Source organism: Pseudorca crassidens, chromosome 11, assembly GCF_039906515.1.
Source record: "Pseudorca crassidens isolate mPseCra1 chromosome 11, mPseCra1.hap1, whole genome shotgun sequence".
In the NCBI taxonomy this organism is placed as follows: domain Eukaryota; kingdom Metazoa; phylum Chordata; class Mammalia; order Artiodactyla; family Delphinidae; genus Pseudorca; species Pseudorca crassidens.
The window spans coordinates 45,913,943-45,933,691 of NC_090306.1; the positions used below are offsets into that span (position 1 = coordinate 45,913,943).

General features: G+C 49.5%; 1 protein-coding gene across 2 annotated transcripts; it reads left to right on the forward strand.

Moving 5' to 3' along the window:
- The first annotated feature begins 94 nt into the window (after positions 1–94).
- SOAT2 (sterol O-acyltransferase 2) lies at positions 95–12,018 on the forward strand. 2 transcript variants are annotated; one of them, XM_067696681.1, is made up of 15 exons: positions 95–1,349; positions 1,790–1,845; positions 2,355–2,491; positions 2,843–2,902; positions 3,251–3,358; positions 5,745–6,021; positions 6,424–6,493; positions 7,067–7,151; positions 7,656–7,701; positions 7,914–8,043; positions 8,477–8,574; positions 9,908–10,006; positions 10,529–10,664; positions 11,212–11,357; positions 11,566–12,018. In XM_067696681.1, the coding sequence occupies exons 1-15, from the start codon at positions 1,229–1,231 to the stop codon at positions 11,614–11,616; spliced, it is 1,620 nt and encodes a 539-aa protein (XP_067552782.1). In that variant the 5' UTR covers positions 95–1,228; the 3' UTR covers positions 11,617–12,018. The 2 variants fall into 2 exon arrangements, with proteins under 2 accessions (XP_067552782.1, XP_067552783.1); XM_067696682.1 differs by having other exon boundaries at positions 95–1,337.
- Positions 12,019–19,749: the final 7,731 nt, after the last annotated feature.

A 19,749-nucleotide genomic window follows, 5' to 3' on the forward strand; every position in this document is an offset into this window, starting at 1 on the left:
GCCCTTCTCTCTACCCCTGTCCAGCCTCTTAGAGCAGCTCTCTTCTCCTGTGGACTACCATCTGTCCTTCCTGCCACACTGGGAATGACAGAGACAGCCACTGGTAGACGTTTCATGGCCTCAAACCTCACCCAACTGCCCACCAGGGAGTGGAAGGCAGCAGGTGGGGGCAGGGAGACACTGAGGCCGTGGCCTTGGTCTGAGGTTGTGACCTTGTTTCTAACACTGATCTTTGGACACAAAGGGAGAGGAAAGATTAATAGTTAATCCCCACCAGGAACCCAACAAAGAGGAACTCTCAAGGCACTTACCCTTCTGTTACTTCTTCAGGAAATTATTATTTATTGCACTCTTGCCATGGGCTACGCCCTGGACCATTTTATGGACTGCCTCGTTTTATGCTTACCTCATTTTATGCTTACGATAACCTTATGAGGTAGGGACTTTTACCCCTGTTTTTCAGAGGAGGAAACTGTAGCTTAAACTATTAGGGTCATCTGCCTGCAATTCCACAGCCAGTACATGACTGAGGGAGGATTTAAATCTGGTTCTTCCATATGTGACAATGCCTGGCATTCCTCAGGTGCTGATTAAGTGATTATTTTGCCTCCTTTCTGCCTACCTGCTAACCCAAGCAGGTGTAGGGAAGAGGTGGTGTTCAGGGCCCCCAGCCCCTAGCCTTCCCTGGACGGGCCACGGTACCGCAGTCGTCACAGGTACCAACCTCACAGAATACTAATCACATGCACAGAAATCTTTGTTGACAAGGTTCTTTCACGTACCTTATCATGGTCTATGGGAGCTGAGTGCCTCATACCTGAAGATGTTTCTGACTCCTTCCCAACCTTCAGCCTACTGAGAAAGAGATTGGGAAGCAGCCTACCAGGTGATAAGCCTCAGAGGGGCAAAGTCCCCCTCCCCATGACATGTATGGGTGCAGAGCTCCCATTCCTGTGGGAGGGAGCTGGGCATCTGGGTGGTGGTTGGGCTATTTGTTCAGGGGTTGTGTCCATCCCTGTGACAGCCGGTAGAGCAGAGCCTCTAGCTGAGATGGTACTGCCTTCCGGAAGGGGATCATGGATCGGATAACCTATAACCCCTCCTCCTGAAAGGACTTTAGTCTTTGGAGCTGTCAGAGGAGCTGAGTGAGATAACAGCTCTGCCAGGCAAGCCTGAAGGAAGGAAGGGAACACTTACCAGCTGCCGCTGCCCAGTCAAGACACACATCATGGAGCCAAGGGCGGCCCAACTGCGGAGGAGAGAAGGGCTAGGAGGAGAGAAGGAAGACCGGCCCTCCAGAGAAGGGAAGCCCCACTTTGGGAATGCAGAATGCCCAGGTGGGGTTGCAGGTGGGGTGCACTGTCGAGAGGGGGTTCCTGCTGTCTACCTTCAATCCTTCCTGCTGTCCTGGGAGGCCAGTGAAGGCAGATCCCAGCCTCTGCTCCCTAACTAGCCAGCTGGGGAAGGGAGGAGAAAAGAGCTATTCAGTACCTTGCCTTATCTTTCTGACTCTTTTACCCCCGATGGTGATTAGAGTAGCTTCCCGTTCCCTGGGTACCCTGTTTCCAGGAATGTCATCAGGCTCCCCGCTTGCCAGTGACCTCCTCACCCCCTGCAAAAATAACTTCCCCTTCTGATTGCTCCCCCCGCCACCATGATACTAGGTATTGACTAGTTGGGGGTGGGGAGGCTGCTGAGCACACAGAAAGCAATTCCTGGTCAGAGGATGCCTCTGGGTCTGCACTAGGCAGCAGAACCCTCACTCCTCCCCTTTGACCCCTTATCCTAGGAAACAATGAGACACATAGCGGCCCAGATTTGCTACAATGGACCCGACATATGCAGGTGAGGGAGGTCACAGGTCAAAACGGACAGGTCCTGGAGTAGAGGGAGGGAGGGGGGAGGACTGGCTTAATGATAAAGACAGTTTGTTCTCGGGTTCAAACCCCTCAGGTCAGAGCTACGAGTTAAGATGGAGGGGTTTGAAACACAGGTCATCGGGACAGGTGCCAAAGGTCAGCCAGTGAACAGTCTTCTGTTAGTGGGGCTAGAGGTCAGGAGAGGGAAGGCTGGGGTCAGGGAGAAGAGAGTAGGATCAGAGATGACAAGGTGGTTGAGGTTCAGACCCAGAGTCTGAAAGTATCTTTCCTGGATCCTCACTGCTGCCCTGGGAAACCAGAAGGAGTTAAACTGGGGGTGGAAACGTCTGGGCAGGAGCCATGCTTGTTCATCTTTCCATCCCTAGCACTTAGCAATGTGCCTGGCATGGAGGGAGGCTCAGTCAATGCTTGGTGAGTGGGAGGATGGCTGACTGGATGGAGGGACCGCGGGCCCTGCCCTGCTTTGTCCTGTAGGCTGTGAAGACGCAGTTGCTGGAGCAAGCACAAGGTCAGCTGACGGAGCTGCTGGATCAGGCCATGTGCGAGGCTATTCAAGCCTACCCGCCACAAGACAGACCAGTGCCCTCCATCCCTCCAGATTCCTTGTGCAAGTAAGAGTCTGAGCAGCCAGGGGGCTGGGGAGGGGCTGCACAGCCCCCTCCGTCGTAAGGATTATGAACCACAGATGCTATCCCATGTGCCCTTTGCCAGCACTGATGTAACTCCAACTTCAGTCTTCCCTCTTCTCCCCTTATCGCCTCTGCCTTCCTGACCTCCACTGCTGGGCTTTGGTCTGCCCTGGCCCTCCCTGACCTTCCACCCGGTCCTGCCCGCTGGCCCTAACACTGACCTTCCCCTACTACTGCCCTCGGCTCCCAAATATTGACGTCCCGCAAGGCCCTACCCTCTGCCTACTGCCTTCTTCCTTTGGGTCCTGGCCCAGAACAACTGTCTCAATTCAGGACCCGGGAGCCATCCCTGGGGAAACGGAAAGTTTTCATCAACCGCAAGTCCCTGCTTGAGTAAGTCGGGGGTGAGGACGGGATGAGAAGAAAAGAAAGAGCTTTGTCTGGGGAACCAGGGCGCCTCATTTGTCATCCTCAGGCTCTAGGTGGTTTGGGGGAGGACTTGGAGATGTTTTCTAAGGTTCTGTTTCTCTATTTGCCTTGGGTGTGATTGTGGAAGAAAGGCCACCAGGATGAGAATTGTCTGGGCTGGAAAGAGCTTTGGACAGAAGTCCTAGCCATATTGCAGCCCATAGCTGCAAGTTCCCAATCGCTAGGTCCCATCCCCACTTGTGTACAGTGCCTGAGCTAGTCTGCATGACCTTGAGGACTCTCCCACTGACATTCGGGCCCCTGTCCTTCCAGCGAGCTGATGGAGGTGAAGCATTTCCGCACCATCTACCACATGTTTGTCGCCGGCCTGTGTGTCTTCATCATCAGCACCCTGGCCATCGACTTCATTGATGAGGGCAGGTAGGCACCCCTCCCACTCGGGATAGGCCCACAGATAAGATCAGACCACCCGGGTTCCCAGTGTTCCACTTGCCACCGGCCTGAGAGAGCACAGGCCCGTTGGATTATTAGACACACATCAGCATTGCTTTCCAACCACCTTCCCACCCAAAAAGTCCTCTTAGCACAGCCTTGGATAGCCTTTGGTCTGTTTTTCCAGAGTTAGCCCTCTGGGAACACTACTCCCCCACTCAAATTCTTCTCAATTGGACCCTTGTCCTGAGGCAGACATGCACGTATGTGCACACACAGCATGGTTCCCACCCCACCGCTCTCACACAGTCCTTTCCAAGGCAGTGGTGTTCGGTTCAAGTAACCTCCAGTGAGCCCCTCCTAAGTACCAGCCCTGGGGGGCAGAGAGATGAGGGGCCGACCCCAGCCCTCTCTGTGAGGCATTCCCAATCTTGTGGGGAAGACAAGATCTTGTGCACACAAGTGCCTTGGTGGGTTGCTTCCCCCAAAAAGCACCTCCCCACTCTGGGGATGAGCCTCAGGGAGCTGTAGACCCCTGGGGGTCTGGACTTGCATGACCCCACCTCACCCTACATATGGCTTAGGAAGCAGTAAAGGGAAGAGGACCAAGCATCTGCAGGTTCAGCAAAAGCACTTCCTTTTGGCAAACTTGTTGTTCATCCTTATAATTAAGGATCAAATCTCAGGAAAGGTTTCAAATATATGTAAGATGGCTCCTTCTCCATCACCCCCCTCCATCCCAGACCGCTCCCCAGGGGTAACATTTTTAATGGTTTTGAGAGCTTCCCTCCAGAGCATTTCAATGCATCCACTTCCAGATGTATATAAGAACCAAGGGAATGTATTTTATGGAGGTTTACATTAACAAGATACTTACTGTACCTATTGTTTCCTTTTCACTCCCTAATGACCCATATTAGAGATCTTTCCATGTTGGTCCATTGATTTTAATGACCGGAGAGTCTGGAAGTGCCAGCTTTTGTTCATTTAGTTCTTTACTAATGGACGTTTGGGTCGCTTCTAATTTTCTAATTTTTCACAATTACAAACCATACACTCTTTTTTGGCTGCACAGCGAGGCTTGCAGATCTTAGTTCCCCGACCCTAGGGATTGAACCCGGGCCACGGCAGTGAAAGCACCGAGTCCTAACCAATGGACCACCAGGGAATTCCCTAAACAGTATACTCTTTTTTTAAAATTAATTAATTTATTTAGCTAATAATAAATTATTAATAAATTTATAATAAATTATAATAATTATTATAATTAATTAATTTTAAATTTTTTAATTAATTAGGCTGCATTTTATCTTAGTTGTGGCACATGGGCTCTCTAGTTGCCCTGCAGCACGTGGGATCTTAGTTCCCTGACCAGGGATCAAACCCACATCCCCTGCATTGGTAGGTGGATTCGTAACCACTGGACCACCAGGGAAGTCCCAAACCGTATACTCTTTTTTTTTTTTTTGCGGTACGCGGGCCTCTCACTGTTGTGGCCTCTCCCGTTGCGGAGCACAGGCTCCGGACGCGCAGGCTCAGCGGCCATGGCTCACGGGCCCAGCCGCTCCGCGGCATGTGGGATCTTCCCGGACCGGGGCAAGAACCCGTGTCCCCTGCATCGGCAGGCGGACTCTCAACCACTGCGCCACCAGGGAAGCCCCTTTTTTTTTTTTTAAATAAATTTATTTATTTACTTATTTTTGGCTGCATTGGGTCTTCGTTGCTGTGCACGGGCTTTCTCTCGTTGAGGCAAGGGGAGACTACTCTTCGTTGCGATACGTGTGCTTCTCATTGCGGTGGCTTCTCTTGTTGTGGCTTGCAGGCTCTAGAGCGCAGGCTCAGTCGTTGTGGCGCACGGGCGCACGCGGCATGTGGGATCCTCCCAGACCAGGGATCGAACCCATGTCCTCTGCACTAGCAGGCAGATTCTTAGCACTGTGCCACCAGGGAAGTCCCCAAGCCGTATACTCTTAACCTAAGCAAACAAAACACTCAACAACCTGCTTTCTATTAATTCAAGTCTACAGCTCCAGACACTCCGAAAGTACAAAACTAACAAAAATCAAAGTTAAACTCTAGGCACCTCATACCCTAACACCAGTGGCATGGGATGTACTGAACCCTTCTGCAATGCCACAGAGGGCTCTATAGGTTATTTGGAAGCAAAGCCATCCCATGATTGAGTCTCTTCGGGCAATGCCCTGTTGCTAGAAGTCCTGGGCGACAGAGGTGCCATCTTGAACAATTTCAGAGATGGGGAGCTCACAACCTTGGCAAGATGCCTCAGTTTATCTTCCAAGAGCTCTGACTGCAGAGGAAGCGGACAGGATGGGCCTCACACCTGTCTACTGTGTCTCTCCTTCCCCACTCCCAGGCTGATGCTGGAGTTTGACCTACTGATCTTCAGCTTCGGACAGCTGCCCTTGGCGCTGGTAACGTGGGTCCCCATGTTCCTGTCCACTCTGCTGCTGCCCTACCAGGCTCTGCGGCTGTGGGCGAGGCCCCAGTCCAGAGCGGCCTGGATGCTGGGGGTGGGCCTGGGCTGCATGCTGCTGGCCGGCCACACAGCAGTGCTCAGCATCCTTCCAATCCATGTAGCAGTGGAGTATCAGCTCCCGCCAGCCTCCAGCTGTATCCTAGTCTTTGAGCAGGTAGGTGATGGGCGGGACCAGTGGTGGGCGAGGCCCCTGGGAAGGAGGGCATTGGATACTGTATTGGTGGGGGCGGAGCTAGTTACCAGGGGCGGAGTCCTTTGCGAGGGATCTGAGCCAACCAGGAAATGTAAACGAACGAACGGACACTGCTATGCAAATATAATCGATTGGGTTGGCCAGCTGGAGTCTCTGCCCTTTCCGGTACCCCTTTACCCTCGATTCATCCCAGCAGCCGTCTGTGTTAGGCTATAAGACAGTCCAACAAAAAGATAAAGTATGGGCTTTGACCGTACAAAGTTTACAATCTGCCTGCCCCTCTCCCGTAAAAGAGACACAGAGAGGTTAAGTGATCTGCTCAAAGTCCCACAGCACCTTAACCTCTTTTCCATTCCATCTCAGGTCAGGCTCCTGATGAAAAGCTACTCCTTCCTGAGAGAGACTGTGCCTGGGACACTTCGGGCCAGAGGAGGTGAGGCCTTCAGCAGGTGCTGCTGTGAACTCAGTCCTCTTGGCTGGCTGCATGAAGCCAGCAGCTGCAGGATCCTCATAAAAGCTCCAACCTCCTAAGGCCATCTTGCCCACGGTTCACAGCTCCGGCCCCCAGGTGGGCTCTGTGGGCCTTAGTCATTCTCTTAGGTCCCACCTCTGATACCCCTCCCCTGCTGCCCGGGACTCCCGGCTCATTCTTATTAAGACCCAGGGTGTGAGCGCCTTCCATTAGGTAGTCAGAACAGAAGGAGAAAGAAGTGGGTGGTGCAACTTGTGGGTGCCACAGGAAGCTCTGGCCACAGCAGGTCCTGTGCCAGAAAATGGGGGTGCCTGGAATGGAAGCAAAAGGAGGGCGTTAAAGAGCAGGTTCAGCTCCTGCCCAGTTTCACCTCCCCCACTCCACCTCCAGATCCAATATCCAGCTCCTCACCCCCCCCACCTCTGTCCTGTCCAGCTCTATTCACCAGTCCCACTGCCCTTCCCCAGCATCCCACCCAGCTGTGTCCTCTCTCCCTTCCCTCTTCACTGACGGACCCCTCTTACTCCTCCCCAGGTGAGGGGATCCGGGCCCCCAGTTTCTCCAGCTACCTCTATTTCCTCTTCTGCCCCACACTCATCTACAGGGAGACTTACCCCAGGTAAGACCCTGCACCCCCTCCCCCAAATGCCCAGGCCCGTCAGGGATCTAGCCCTTCTACTCTCCTCTCCCTGAGGTCTTTTGCCTCATCCCAGACACTGGCCACTTTCTCAGGCAGCACCCCATAATAAAAATGGGAAGTAAGGAGCAGGTATATTACTCCTTCTCCTTGCCCCAGCTCATGGTGACACAAGGGTGACTAACTGTCCTGGTTCGCCCAGGACTGCCCCAGTTTTAGCACTGAAATTCTTACATCCTGGGAAACCTCTCAGTCTGGGGCAAACTCCAGATGGTTGGTCACCTTAGTAGACACCCAAGCTAAAAATCCACTTGTCGTCTCTGTTATAGAAGGTCCAAAGTGTTCTAGACCCCCACCTCTCCAGGTAATCCTCCCAGGCCTGAGCAATTGAGGGGGCTGTGGAGAGAGGGCCCAGGTGCTGGGCCCTGGCCCAGGCAGGAACAAGATAAAAGGATGAGAAACATATTATCCCCATTGCTGCTGCAGGACACCCAACGTCAGGTGGAATTATGTGGCCAAGAACTTTGCCCAGGTCAGAAGACGGGGTCAAAGGATGGACTACCTATGACTCATGGTGGCTGAGGGGACATTTCTGGGAGTGAAGTAAGGGAGGCCTGGGGAAGAGGTCAGAGGGTGGCGCTAAGGAAAGAGGATGCAGTTGCTGGGCCACAGTCTGATTTCAGAAGGAGGGGCAGCGACCAGTGATTCCTTTCAAAGTTATGCGTCCTCCACCCCCCTCCCCAGGCCCTGGGCTGCGTGCTCTACGCCTGTTTCATCCTGGGCCGCCTCTGTGTTCCTGTCTTTGCCAACATGAGCAGGGAGCCCTTCAGCACCCGTGCCCTGGTGCTCTCCATCATGCACGCCACCTTGCCAGGTATGCCCACCAGAGGCAGGGCTGCAGAAGGCTGCACCCTGGGGAAGACTTAGCAGGGAGCCCCTCCCTCCGCTCGCTCACTCTTAGTTTCAACACCTCTTCCCTCTGACTCTCCCTTATCTGCCCCCTCCTGTGGTTGCTCATCGTCAGGGTCTCACTTCAGATTCCCACCTACTCCCTACCTTTCAACCACTCTATGAACTCCCAACAGGCAGAGGTTTGGACATTCATCTCTGTATCCCCAACATCTGGCATGGGCTTCATGAGCAAATGGAATGAATGAATGAGTGCATGAATTAGTGAATGATTAACAAATGATTGGTGGGAGTTGGGGCCCTGGTTGCTGGGCGAGGGCTTCCTGGGGGAACCCCTGGAGCTTCGTGGGGGATCGGGGGGCCAGGCTGACTTGCAGCCCCTTGTCTCTACTTACCAGGCATTTTCATGCTGCTGCTCATCTTCTTTGCATTCCTTCACTGCTGGCTCAACGCCTTCGCAGAGATGCTACGATTTGGAGACAGAATGTTCTATCGGGTGGGGCCTGGACCTGGGCTACTTGGGAGCTGGATGCAGGGAGGGCTAGGGAAGGATGTGGGCAGGATGGTGGCTATGTTGGCTGTCACCTCGTTACCGAACCAGGTTCATTTGACCAATTCGCAGTAAGCCAAACACTGAGACGCCAAGATTTACAGCGGACAGAGGGTTTATTCACAAGGCAGCCAAGTGAGGAGAAGGGAGAACAACCTCAGATTCGCCTCCCCAAAGGCCAGGGGCTTGAGATATTTATGGGATAAAGAAGCAAGATGATCTTAGGTGTGGGGAAAAGTGATTGGAGGTAGGGAAAAGGTGAGGTAATCGGTGTTCTGCACAGGTGTATCTGAGTTACATGCTTCTTCATGGGATGCATGTTAAAAAATGGAGGCAGGGCTTCCCTGGTGGCGCAGTGGTTGGGGGTCCGCCTGCCGATGTAGGGGACACGGGTTCATGCCCCGGTCCGGGAAGATCTCACATGCCGTGGAGCGGCTGGGTCTGTGAGCCATGGCCGCTGAGCCTGCGCGTCCGGAGCCTGTGCTCTGCAACGGGAGAGGCCACAGCAGTGAGAGGCCCGTGTACCGCAAAAGAAAAAAAAAAAAGAAGAAAAAAAAATGGAGGCAATTAGCATGATCTGAGGGTGGAGTTTTTGGCCCTCTGATGTCAAAAGGTCATTCATCCGACACCTGTGCAAGCCCAATTTTAGGGTCAGTGGTCCCAACCAGTCTTAGCCCGCTTGAACTAGACAAGAGCCAACTCCAAGTTCCTGGAAAACTTATGCCCCCTGTTACTATAGTGACCCATACATCAGAGGTGTTATCTATACGGGGCAGTTAAGGGGTCAAAAAAAAAAAAAATTTAAGGCTTAGTCAGTGAAGGCAGGTTACAAGCAGAAGGGTTTTTTAACAAGCTGTTCCCTTACCTGCTGTTCTGTAAGACGAGCTCAAGAATTTCCATTAGTCACCAGTTTCTCTTAACCCTGTGGGGCACGATTTCAACATCAGCTGTGCTGTCAATCTTCCACAGTGAGAAATGTGCTCCTCTGGGTATGGTTGTATTGTCACCCCTCTACCCCCTGACCAGCCAGGGCTAACTGCTCTTATGGGGATGCTAATTTGGAATCTTCTTCTCCTGAAAGGGAGAGTAGGAGGCAGGGCAAGGACCCCAGATGCTGAAGAGGGAGTTGGGAGGTTGCTTGCTGTCTCTCTCCTGCTGGGAGCCAGCCCTTGTGGAGAACACTGGGACAGGGGGCAGGAAGCAGGGGAGAGAAGCTGGGGCCTGGGCAGAGACAGGGCCCTGATGCTCACCTCCTCTCCCCCCCTGAACACCCCCCCAGGACTGGTGGAACTCGACCTCCTTCTCCAACTACTACCGCACTTGGAACGTGGTGGTCCATGACTGGCTGTACAGCTATGTATATCAGGATGGGCTGTGGGTATGGGCTCTGCACACCCCGTCAGCTCCCAAAGTTAATGGAACCTCTCTGGGATATCCTCTCCTTCCCTTTCTCTGCACCATTCATCTTTTCCAGACCTAAGGGCCCCTTTGACTTTCACCTGCCCCCATTCTACCCAACCCAATGGGCAGAAATTCCTTCTTATGATCTAACTTCCTTCCTTCCTTGTCCTCAACTACACCTCCTCCACAGGGCATTTCTCCCCTCCTTAGCCTTCTAAGGAACATGCATATAGCAATTTTCAGTTACCAAGAATTTTCACATACTACATAATCTGCCCTGTAACCCTGAGAAGTGTTATTATAGCCCCTTTTGAAAGTTGCATCTAAGGCCCGATGGACTAATAAAATGCTCTTAAATAGGACATGTCAGCCCTTCTGATCGCAAATCCCATATTCTTTCCACTGTACTACACGACCTCTGGCTTCCTTAAGGAGGGGGCTCTTTGTGGAGGGGGCTTAGGGAGACTCACTCCACCCTCCTACCCCCGGCTCCTGCCAGCTCCTTGGTGGCCGGGCCCGAGGGGCAGCCATGCTGGGCGTGTTCCTGGTCTCTGCAGTGGTCCACGAGTACATCTTCTGCTTCGTCCTGGGATTCTTCTACCCTGTCATGCTGTTGCTCTTCCTTTTCATTGGAGGTGAGCTTGGCCTCTTTATGCCCCTGGAGAGGGAGACAGCCAGAGGGAAGGGACCTGGAGTCCCGCTCCTGGAGATTCCAGACTGATGGGAGAGGCCACGTACCCAAGACAGAAGGGGGAAATGTGTGTGCCTTCTGGGGGAAGGCATCAGAGTTGTGTGTGAGAGTTGGTGGAGGGGGGGCAGGACGGACGGACTTGGGAGCAGGGAGGGAGGCAGCAAAGGGATATCCTGGGGGATGTGGGAAAAGACCTCTGGCTGGAGAGGAGCATCTGAGCAGGGCACACATACAGGGAGACAAAGGGGAGAAAACTGGTGGGAGGTTGGGAGGTTTAGTAAGAGATCCAGGATACTGAAGTGTAGACTGAGGAATCCTCGTTTTACATGAGCCACTTGAGACCTCCGTGAGCTTTTGGAGCTGGGTTCAAGATCTTCCTCAATGGTGCCTTCCTGTTCCAACTCTTCCCCGTGCCCTGAGATAGGAAGGCAGCCAGGAAGATTAGATACAGGTATCTGGAGCTGAGGTGACAACATTTCCTCCTGCATCAGGGCCACTGAACTTCATGATGCATGACCGGCACACGGGCCCAGCGTGGAACGTGCTCATGTGGACCATGCTGTTTCTGGGCCAGGGCATCCAGGTCAGCCTGTACTGCCAGGAGTGGTATGCACGGCGCCACTGCCCCCTGCCCCAGGTAAGGGACCATGACCCTCGCTCAGCTCCCCACCCAGGAGGACCTGCCTCCACTTCCCAAGAGCCAGCCCCCTCTTGTTGCCCAGTTCCACAGCCACGGTCAGGGGCCAGGGCCCGGTTTGGGGGTGAAGGATGGGGTCCCATGTTTTAGATGCACAGGGTGGGCACTGGGAGGGACCTTATTCACAACTCACCTTTCTCTGGCACAGACAACCTTCTGGGGGCTGGTGACACCTCGATCTTGGTCCTGCCATACATAGAAGTCAGGGCACACTCACTGCCCAGATGACACCGCCAAGTTCTCTGCCTGCAAAGCCTGGGACCCGGGCTCCTCTCTGAATTCCCGGACCTAGCTCTGAGTCAAGGGGGCCTGCCATGCCTGACCCCACCAGAGAACTCCAAGGACTGAGATCTGTGGACCTGTGGACAGGTGAGCACAGACTCAGAATGGTGGTAGCTCTTGAGCCCCCAGCCCCGTGGGTTGGGCAAAAGGCCCCCTCTCACTCCATGGCTGTTCAGACTGGGGGAGACACGAAGGGCCTTACAGATTTGGTGAAGGTGGGGTGACTTAAAGCAACTCGGGCCGTCAAGGTCTGAGAGGTGTTTGTTTCTTTCTTTGTGCTCTTTACAATACAATAATAAACTCTTTGTATCGCTTTTTATTCATTCGTTTATTCATTCATTCATCATTTGTTGAAGACCCACTTAAAAAAAATTCTTAATTGAAGTATTGTTGATTTACAGTGTTGTGTTAATTTCTGCTGTACAGCAAAGTGATTTCGTTATACATATATATGCATTCTTATTTATATTCTTTTCCATTATGGTTTATCCCAGGACAGTGAATATAGTTCCCTGTGCTATACAGTAGCACCTTGTTGTTTATCCATTCTATATGTAATAGTTTGCATCTACTAACCCCAAACTCCCAGTCCATCCCTCCCCCACCCCCACTCCCCCTTGGCAACCACAAGTCTCTTCTCTATGTGAAGACCCACTTTTGACAGGCAAGACTGAAGACAGGCAAAGTCTGCAGAGGCAAGACTTTGTGATGGGAGGGGCTGAGGCTCTTAGGTGACATTCTCCCTTACCTATTCTATGCCACCCCATCTCCCCAAAACTCAGCCTCATCCCCTCTTCCACCTCTACTCCTTCAGATCACATTTCCCCAACCCTTGAATCCTCTGCTCCTGGCAACCTCCGGCACATCCCGAGAGGGCACATGGCTGGGCCTCCTTTCCTTCAGAGGACCCAGGAGAGGAACCTCCTGTACAGACCTTAGCCAAATCTTTTAACTTCGTGAGCCTCAGCTTCCACAGCTATAAAATGGACATTTAGGCAGTTCCCTGGTGGTCTAGCCGTTAGGGTTCAGCGCTTTCACTGCTGTGCTCCAGGTTCAGTCCCTAGTAGGGGAACTGAGATGACGCAAGCCACGCGCGTTGCGGCCAAAAAAACACAAAAGGACACTTAGGTGCTTTGTGACCACCTAGAGGGGTGGGATAGGGAGGGTGGGAGGGAGACGCAAGAGGGAGGAGATATGGGAATATATGTATATGTATAACTGATTCACTTTGTTATAAAGCAGAAACTAACACACCATTGTAAAGCAATTATACTCCAATAAAGATGTTAAAAAAAAAAAGGACATTTAAGTTAGAAGTGTCTTGACTATATGGGGACATACTGTTCCCTCATGCCCCTTTCCAGTCTACTTCTCAGCCAAAGGCAGCTACTTCCTGATTTCTACCCTCATATATTAGTTCTGCTTCTTTTACAACTTCACATGAATAGAGCTCTACAGTAGGTACTCCTGTAGGGAGGTAGTCTTGCTTTGCTGAATATAGCTCTTAAGATTATTCCATGTTTTGAATGTATCAATTATTTGTACTTTCTTCCTGCTCAGCAGTATTCTATTTATGAATATATCACAATTGGTTTATCCATTTACCTCTTGATGGACATTTGAATTGGGGTTGCTATGAATAAGGCTGCTCTGAAGATTCATATAGAAATCATTTTGTGGGTAAATTTTTTCATTTCTTTTGGGTAAATGCCAAGAAGCAGAATAGCTGGATCATAGAGGTGATACACGCTTGACTTTATAAAAAGGTGCAAAACTTTTTCCCAGTGTGGTTATAGCGTTTTACATTGCCACCAGCAGTGTATGAGAACTCTAGCTGGGCACCAGACTTCTCACCAATGTTTGATTTTGCTAGTCCATTTTTATTTTGGCCATTCTAGTGGAGTGTAATTATATAATTTACATTTCTCTGATAATCAATGGCATTGAACACTCTTCCATGTGTTTATTGACCGCTCGTGTATCTTCCTTTATGAACAATCTATTTAAGTCTTTTGCCCATTTAATTCTTTAATTTTTTAAATTTTATTTTATTTATTTATTTTTGGCTGCATTGGGTCTTCATTGCTGTGCGTGGGCTTTCTCTCGTTGTGGCGAGTGGGGGTACTCTTCGTTGCGGTGCACGGGCTTCTCATTGCAGTGGCTTCTCTTGTTGTGGAGCACGGCCTCTAGGCAGGCGGGCTTCAGTAGTTGTGGCTCTCGGGCTCTAGAGCACAGGCTCAGTAATTGTGGCACACGGGCTTAGCTGCTCCAAGGCATGTGGGATATTCCCGGACCAGGGCTCGAACCCATGTCCCTGCATTGGCAGGCGGATTCTTAACCACTGCACCACCAGGGAAGCCCAATTACCATAGACATTTATTTTATTTTTTGGCGGTGTTAGGTCTTCGTTGCTGCGTGTGGGCTTTCTCTAGTTGCGGCGAGTGGAGGCTTCTCTTTGCTGTGGTGCACAGGCTTCTCACTGCGGTGGCTTCTCTTGTTGTGGAACACAGGCTCTAGGCACGCGGGCTTCAGTAATTGTGGCACGTGGGCTCAGTAGCTGTGGCTCGCGGGCTCTAGAGCTCAGGCTAAGTAGTTGTGGTACACAGGCTTAGTTGCTCCGCAGCATGTGGGATCTTCCCGGACCAGGGCTCGAACCCGTGTCCCCTGCATTGGCAGGTGGATTCTTAACCGCTGCGCCACCAGGGAAGCCCTGCCATAAACATTTAACAGTATAATATTTTGCCAGGTTTGTTGCTCACTGCTTTTTCTTTCTCCTTTTCATCTTCCTCTATCTTGACTTCTCTGTTCTCTAACCAAAATTTTCTTCAGTAGTTTCCTCAGGTGAGATATGGGATTGATATACTCTCTGAATCCTTTATATCTCCATATATCTTTCTTTTGTGCTAACAAGTGAATGCTTCCTCAGCTGGGTATGAGATTCCGGAATAGCCATCCTTTTCTCTCAGTATTCCTACTGTTAACTTCCAGTGTTGCAGATGAAAAGTCCTGTGTCAATCTGATTCTTTTTGCTTTGTAAATAACTTGCTTTTTCTGTCTAGACACTTGAAAATATCTTTCTTTAATCTTGGAATTCAGGAGTTCCACGCTTAGATGTATGTCTTCTCTTTTTGTATCTTCCTATGCCCTTTCAGTCTGCAAGCTCAGAACTTTCTTCAGGTCGGCAAAATATTCTACTTTTAAAGTACTGTCTCTCCTCCATTTATGCCTTTTCTTTCTTTTGGAACTAAAATATTTGAATGTTAGGATTACTGGTCTCTTCTCCAAATCTCATATTTTCCTCATTATTTCCATCTCTTCGTATTATTTGCTCTGTGCTTTGAAATATTTTTCCACTTCTTCTTCCAAGCCACTAATTTGAGTCCCGCCAGTGACCAGACTTCTTTCTTTCAGTAAATAGGCTGATTTTTTTTGTTGTTAAAAATAATGTTTTTTTGGTTCCAGAAAGTATTTTTGGGGTACACTACTAGAATCTCTTTAGCTGCTCCTGATATGTTCTTAAGTTGTCACGTACCTCTTCAGTGGTTCCTGTGCTGTCCCCGAGGCAGGAACACCAGCTATAATGACCTCATTCCTGCAGGGCCAAGGCCCTCTGAGTCATGTTCTTCCAGTATCCCTACAGCCCTGACCGCTGCTCAGGGGCTCTCCAGAGCTGGTCTCCAGGCTCCTGTGTGGTGAAAATGAGGAAGCTCCTCACCTGTCTCCACACCAGGCCTTCCCCACACTAATGCCAAGTCCAAGCCTTCATTTGTATACCCTGATGCCACTGGTCCCAGCAGCAATATGGCTAAAAAGAAGCACATGTTTGGAGATGGAAGTAAAAAAATCCCCTTAGAACAGTGGTTCTCAAATTTGAGGATGCATTAGAATCATCTCCAGGGCTTGTGAATATGGACGGTTGAACCCCACCCCAGGAGTTTCTGATTCATGAGGTCTGGGGTACGGCCTGAGAATTTGCTTTACTAACCAGTTCCCAGAGAATGCTGTTACTGCTGATCCAAGAACCACGCTTTGGGGCTTCCCTGGTGGCGCAGTGGTTGAGAGTCCGTCTGCCGATGCAGGGGACACGGGTTCGTGCCCCGGTCTGGGAAAATCCCACATGCCGCGGAGCGGCTGGGCCCGTGAACCATGGCCGCTGGGCCTGCGCGTCCGGAGCCTGTGCTCCGCAACGGGAGAGGCCACAACAGTGAGAGGCCCACGTGCAGCAAAAAATAAAAAAAAAAAAAAAGAACCACGCTTTGAGAACCACTGTGCTAGAATACATCAAACCAAGCCCTCCTCCTTCATCTTCTTCAAAATTTTACCTTTTTTCTCCGGTAAGGAAATTAATCCAATAGCAGGGAGATATCATCTCCTTATTTTATATTGGGTTCTTCAATTTGTCCATGATATGGAGGCTTGTACACATCCAGACCCCCTCCTCCACCAAAGCTCTCACGGGCCCTTCAAGACCCTGACTCCCAGTCTGAGAAGGGTGCCCAGGTAAGGATGCCTTGAAGCTGGGCTGAAGTGGAATAGAAGTGTCAGGGGAAAGGAGTCCTGAGCCTGTGCAAAGGAGGACCCCTTTCCCCTGGCGGCACCCTTGTTTTACCCTTGTACCCAGAGGGCAGCATCGGAGCTGCCCGGCACTCCCTCCACAACCCACTGGGGTCAGTGGGGACTCGGGGTGGAAGCGCCTGGAGTGGGGATGAACGTGGGAGGCAATGAGGGCTCTCTGGCCACCCTCCTGCCCAGTGGGGCTCTGCTCCCGGGCTAGGAACCCCGTCTTCCTGTCTGGGGTCTCCTCACCCTGCCCCACCTGTGTCCCCAAACTCTGTGCCCACTCCCTTGCTTCAATCACACTCTCTTTACCCCTTTGATTCTGTCCTGTGTTTTCTCCAAATTTCCCTGCCTGTCCAGGACCCCCCGTATAACACCCACTCCACTCTTCTGTGGTCCCCTAATTTGTGCTGGCCCAGTGGTCTATGAGCTCCATCACACCTTCACATCAAAGGCCAGTCTCTCTCACCATCTCAAACACTTAGTCCTTTTGATGAGTTCTGGGCACCACCCTGTCCTTTTCCCTATCAAATTTCTCCCATTGGCATCCGGATACACTCCTCTACTACAATCATCTCTTCACCCCACATTCTCATCGAGCTGTCTCACTTCTCAGCTTTCTGTCATAGCCAAACTTCTGGAAAGAGTTGTCTGAGCTCACTCTTGCTGGCCTCTCACACCCATGGGTCTCCATATTTTAGTACGAGTTGCTTACTCCAGTTCCCGTCCCTTACTGCCATTTCCTCTGCACCATACGTATCCGCTCTAATACATGACAAACCTATATGTATTCTTGAAAAATACGGTGTTGTATTGCACCTTTTTAATTTATATCAAGTAATTCCAAAAATGCCATAATTCTTATGTAAAGTAATTTTAATTTATATAAAGTAATTCCAAAAATGCCATAATTCTTATATAAAGTAATTTTAATTTATATAAAGTAATTCCAAAAATGCCATAATTCTTATCCCATTTCATCCATCGTTTTAAAAGATGTACAGGGGTGTTACAGGTAAAGTTAGTTAATTTCTGGTGATAGTTCATTCCATCATATGCATGCACCACATTTTATATATGTCTTGTTTTTTTATATAGTCATCTTTTATTTATTTATTTATTTTTATATTTATTTTTGGCTGTGTTGGGTCCTCGTTTCTGTGCGAGGGCTTTCTCTAGTTGCGGCAAGCGGGAGCCACTCTTCATCGCGGTGTGCGGTCCTCTTCACTATCGCGGCCTCTCTTGTTGCGGAGCACAGGCTCCAGACGAGCAGGCTCAGTAGTTGTGGCTCACGAGCCCAGCTGCTCCGCGGCATGTGGGATCTTCCCAGACCAGGGCTCGAACCCGTGTCCCCTGCATTAGCAGGCAGACTCTCAACCACTGCGCCACCAGGGAAGCCCCTATGTATGTCTTTTGGACATTTAGTAGTGGATATTTAGCATGGGCTTGAGGAAACAGGGGTTCTCTGTGGGATTTCCTAGGATCTTGTTCTTAAGACCTATTTAATTTCACTAAGAACAGCCAGGTGTTCTCCAGAATAGCTAGACTTAGAGCCATTTACATCCTCACCATCAGTACATGAGGTTTCCTCCATTTTAAGAACAGGAGGTATCTAACTTAACTTTGCATATAAATAGCCAGTTGTTCCACCACCATTTGTTGAAAAAACTGTACTTTCTCCACTGAATTGCCTTTGCAACTTGGTTGAAAACCAATTCATCATATATGTATAGATCTATTTATGGACTCTCATTTCTTTTCCATTGATCTATAATTATGCTAATACCACACTGTCTGTTTGGTTTTTTTTAAAGGAAGTGGGAAGGAGAAAGGATTATTTATTTATTTATTTATTTATTTTTGGCTGCATTGGGTCTTCGTTGTCGTGTGCGGGCTTTCTCTGGTTGCGGTGCGCTGGCTTCTCATTGCGGTGGCTTCTCTTGTTGCGGAGCACAGGCTCTAGACGCGGGGGCTTCAGTAGTTGTGGCACACGTGCTCAGTAGTTGTGGCGCATGGGCTTAGTTGCTCCGAGGCATGTGGGATCTTCCCGGACCAGGGATCGAACCCGTGTCCCTGCATTGGCAGGCGGATTCTTAACCACTGCGCCATAAGGGAAGTCCCACTCTGTCTTGGTTACTGCTTGTTATTAAGTCTTGAAATCAGGTAGTATAAGTCCTATTTTTTCTTTTTCAAAGTTGGTTTTGGCTATTCTAGATCACTTGCGTTTCCACATGAATTTTAGAATCAACTGTTAATTTCTACAAAAATCATACTGGGATTTTGATTGAGATTACATTGACTTTCTAGATCAGTTTGGGGAGAACTGACATCTCAGCAATACTGTGTCTTTCAATCCATAAACACGGTATACCTCTCCATTTAAGTCTCGTTTAATTTCTCTTAGCAATGTTTCTAGTTTTCAGTGTATAGAATTTGCACATCGTTCATCAGAGTTGGCCCTAAACATTTCATTTTTTGATGATATTGTAAATGATATTGTCTTTTAATTTCAACTTCCAATAGTTTGTTGCTAGTATATAGAAATACAATTGTTTTCTGCATTTTATATCTTGTGTCTTATAACCTTGCTAAACTAGTTCTAGTAACATTTTTGTAGCTTCATCAGAATGTTCTAAACAGATGATTGTATCACCTGCAAATAAAGACAATTTTACTTTTTCCTTTGCAATCATTATGTCTTTTATTTATTTTTCTTGCCTTATTGCCTGGATAGAACCTCTAGTACAACTTTAAATAGAATGGGTGAGTGTGGACATCTTTGCCTTGTTCCTGATTTAGAGGGAAAGATGTGTATAGATACATATATACATATATATGAGCTATTTTATCAGCTTTATTCAAATATAATTCACATACCATTCAATGTATCCACATTAAAAGGGTACAAGTTAATAGTTTTAGTACATTCACAGATCTGTGCTACCATCTCCAGAATCCATTAATTTTAGTACATTTTCACCACTGTCTCAAAAAATCCTGTACCCATTCCCCCAATCCCTCCAGCTTTGGGCAGCTGTTTCTAAAGTGACTGCACCAGGTTACAACCCCACCAGAAGTGTATGAGGTTCCAATTTCTCCATACCCTCACCAACACTTGCTATTTCTCTTTTTAATCATAGCCATCTTATTGGGTATGAAGTGGTATCTTGTTGTGGTTTTTATTTGCATTTCCCTGATAATAATGATGTTGAGCATTTTGTCAGTTGCTTATTGGCCATTTATATATCTTCTCTGGAGAAATGTCTATTCAGATCCCTTGCCCATTTTTTAACTGGGTTATTTGTCTTTTATTGCTGAGTTGTAAGAGTTCTTCATCTACTCTAGATATAAGTCCCTTATCAGAGCTGTGACAAAGCGAGAGAGAGGCATGGACATATATACACTACCAAACGTAAGGTAGATAGCTAGTGGGAAGCAGCCACCTAGCACAGGGAGATCAGCTCGGTGCTTTGTGACCGCCTGGAGGGGTGGC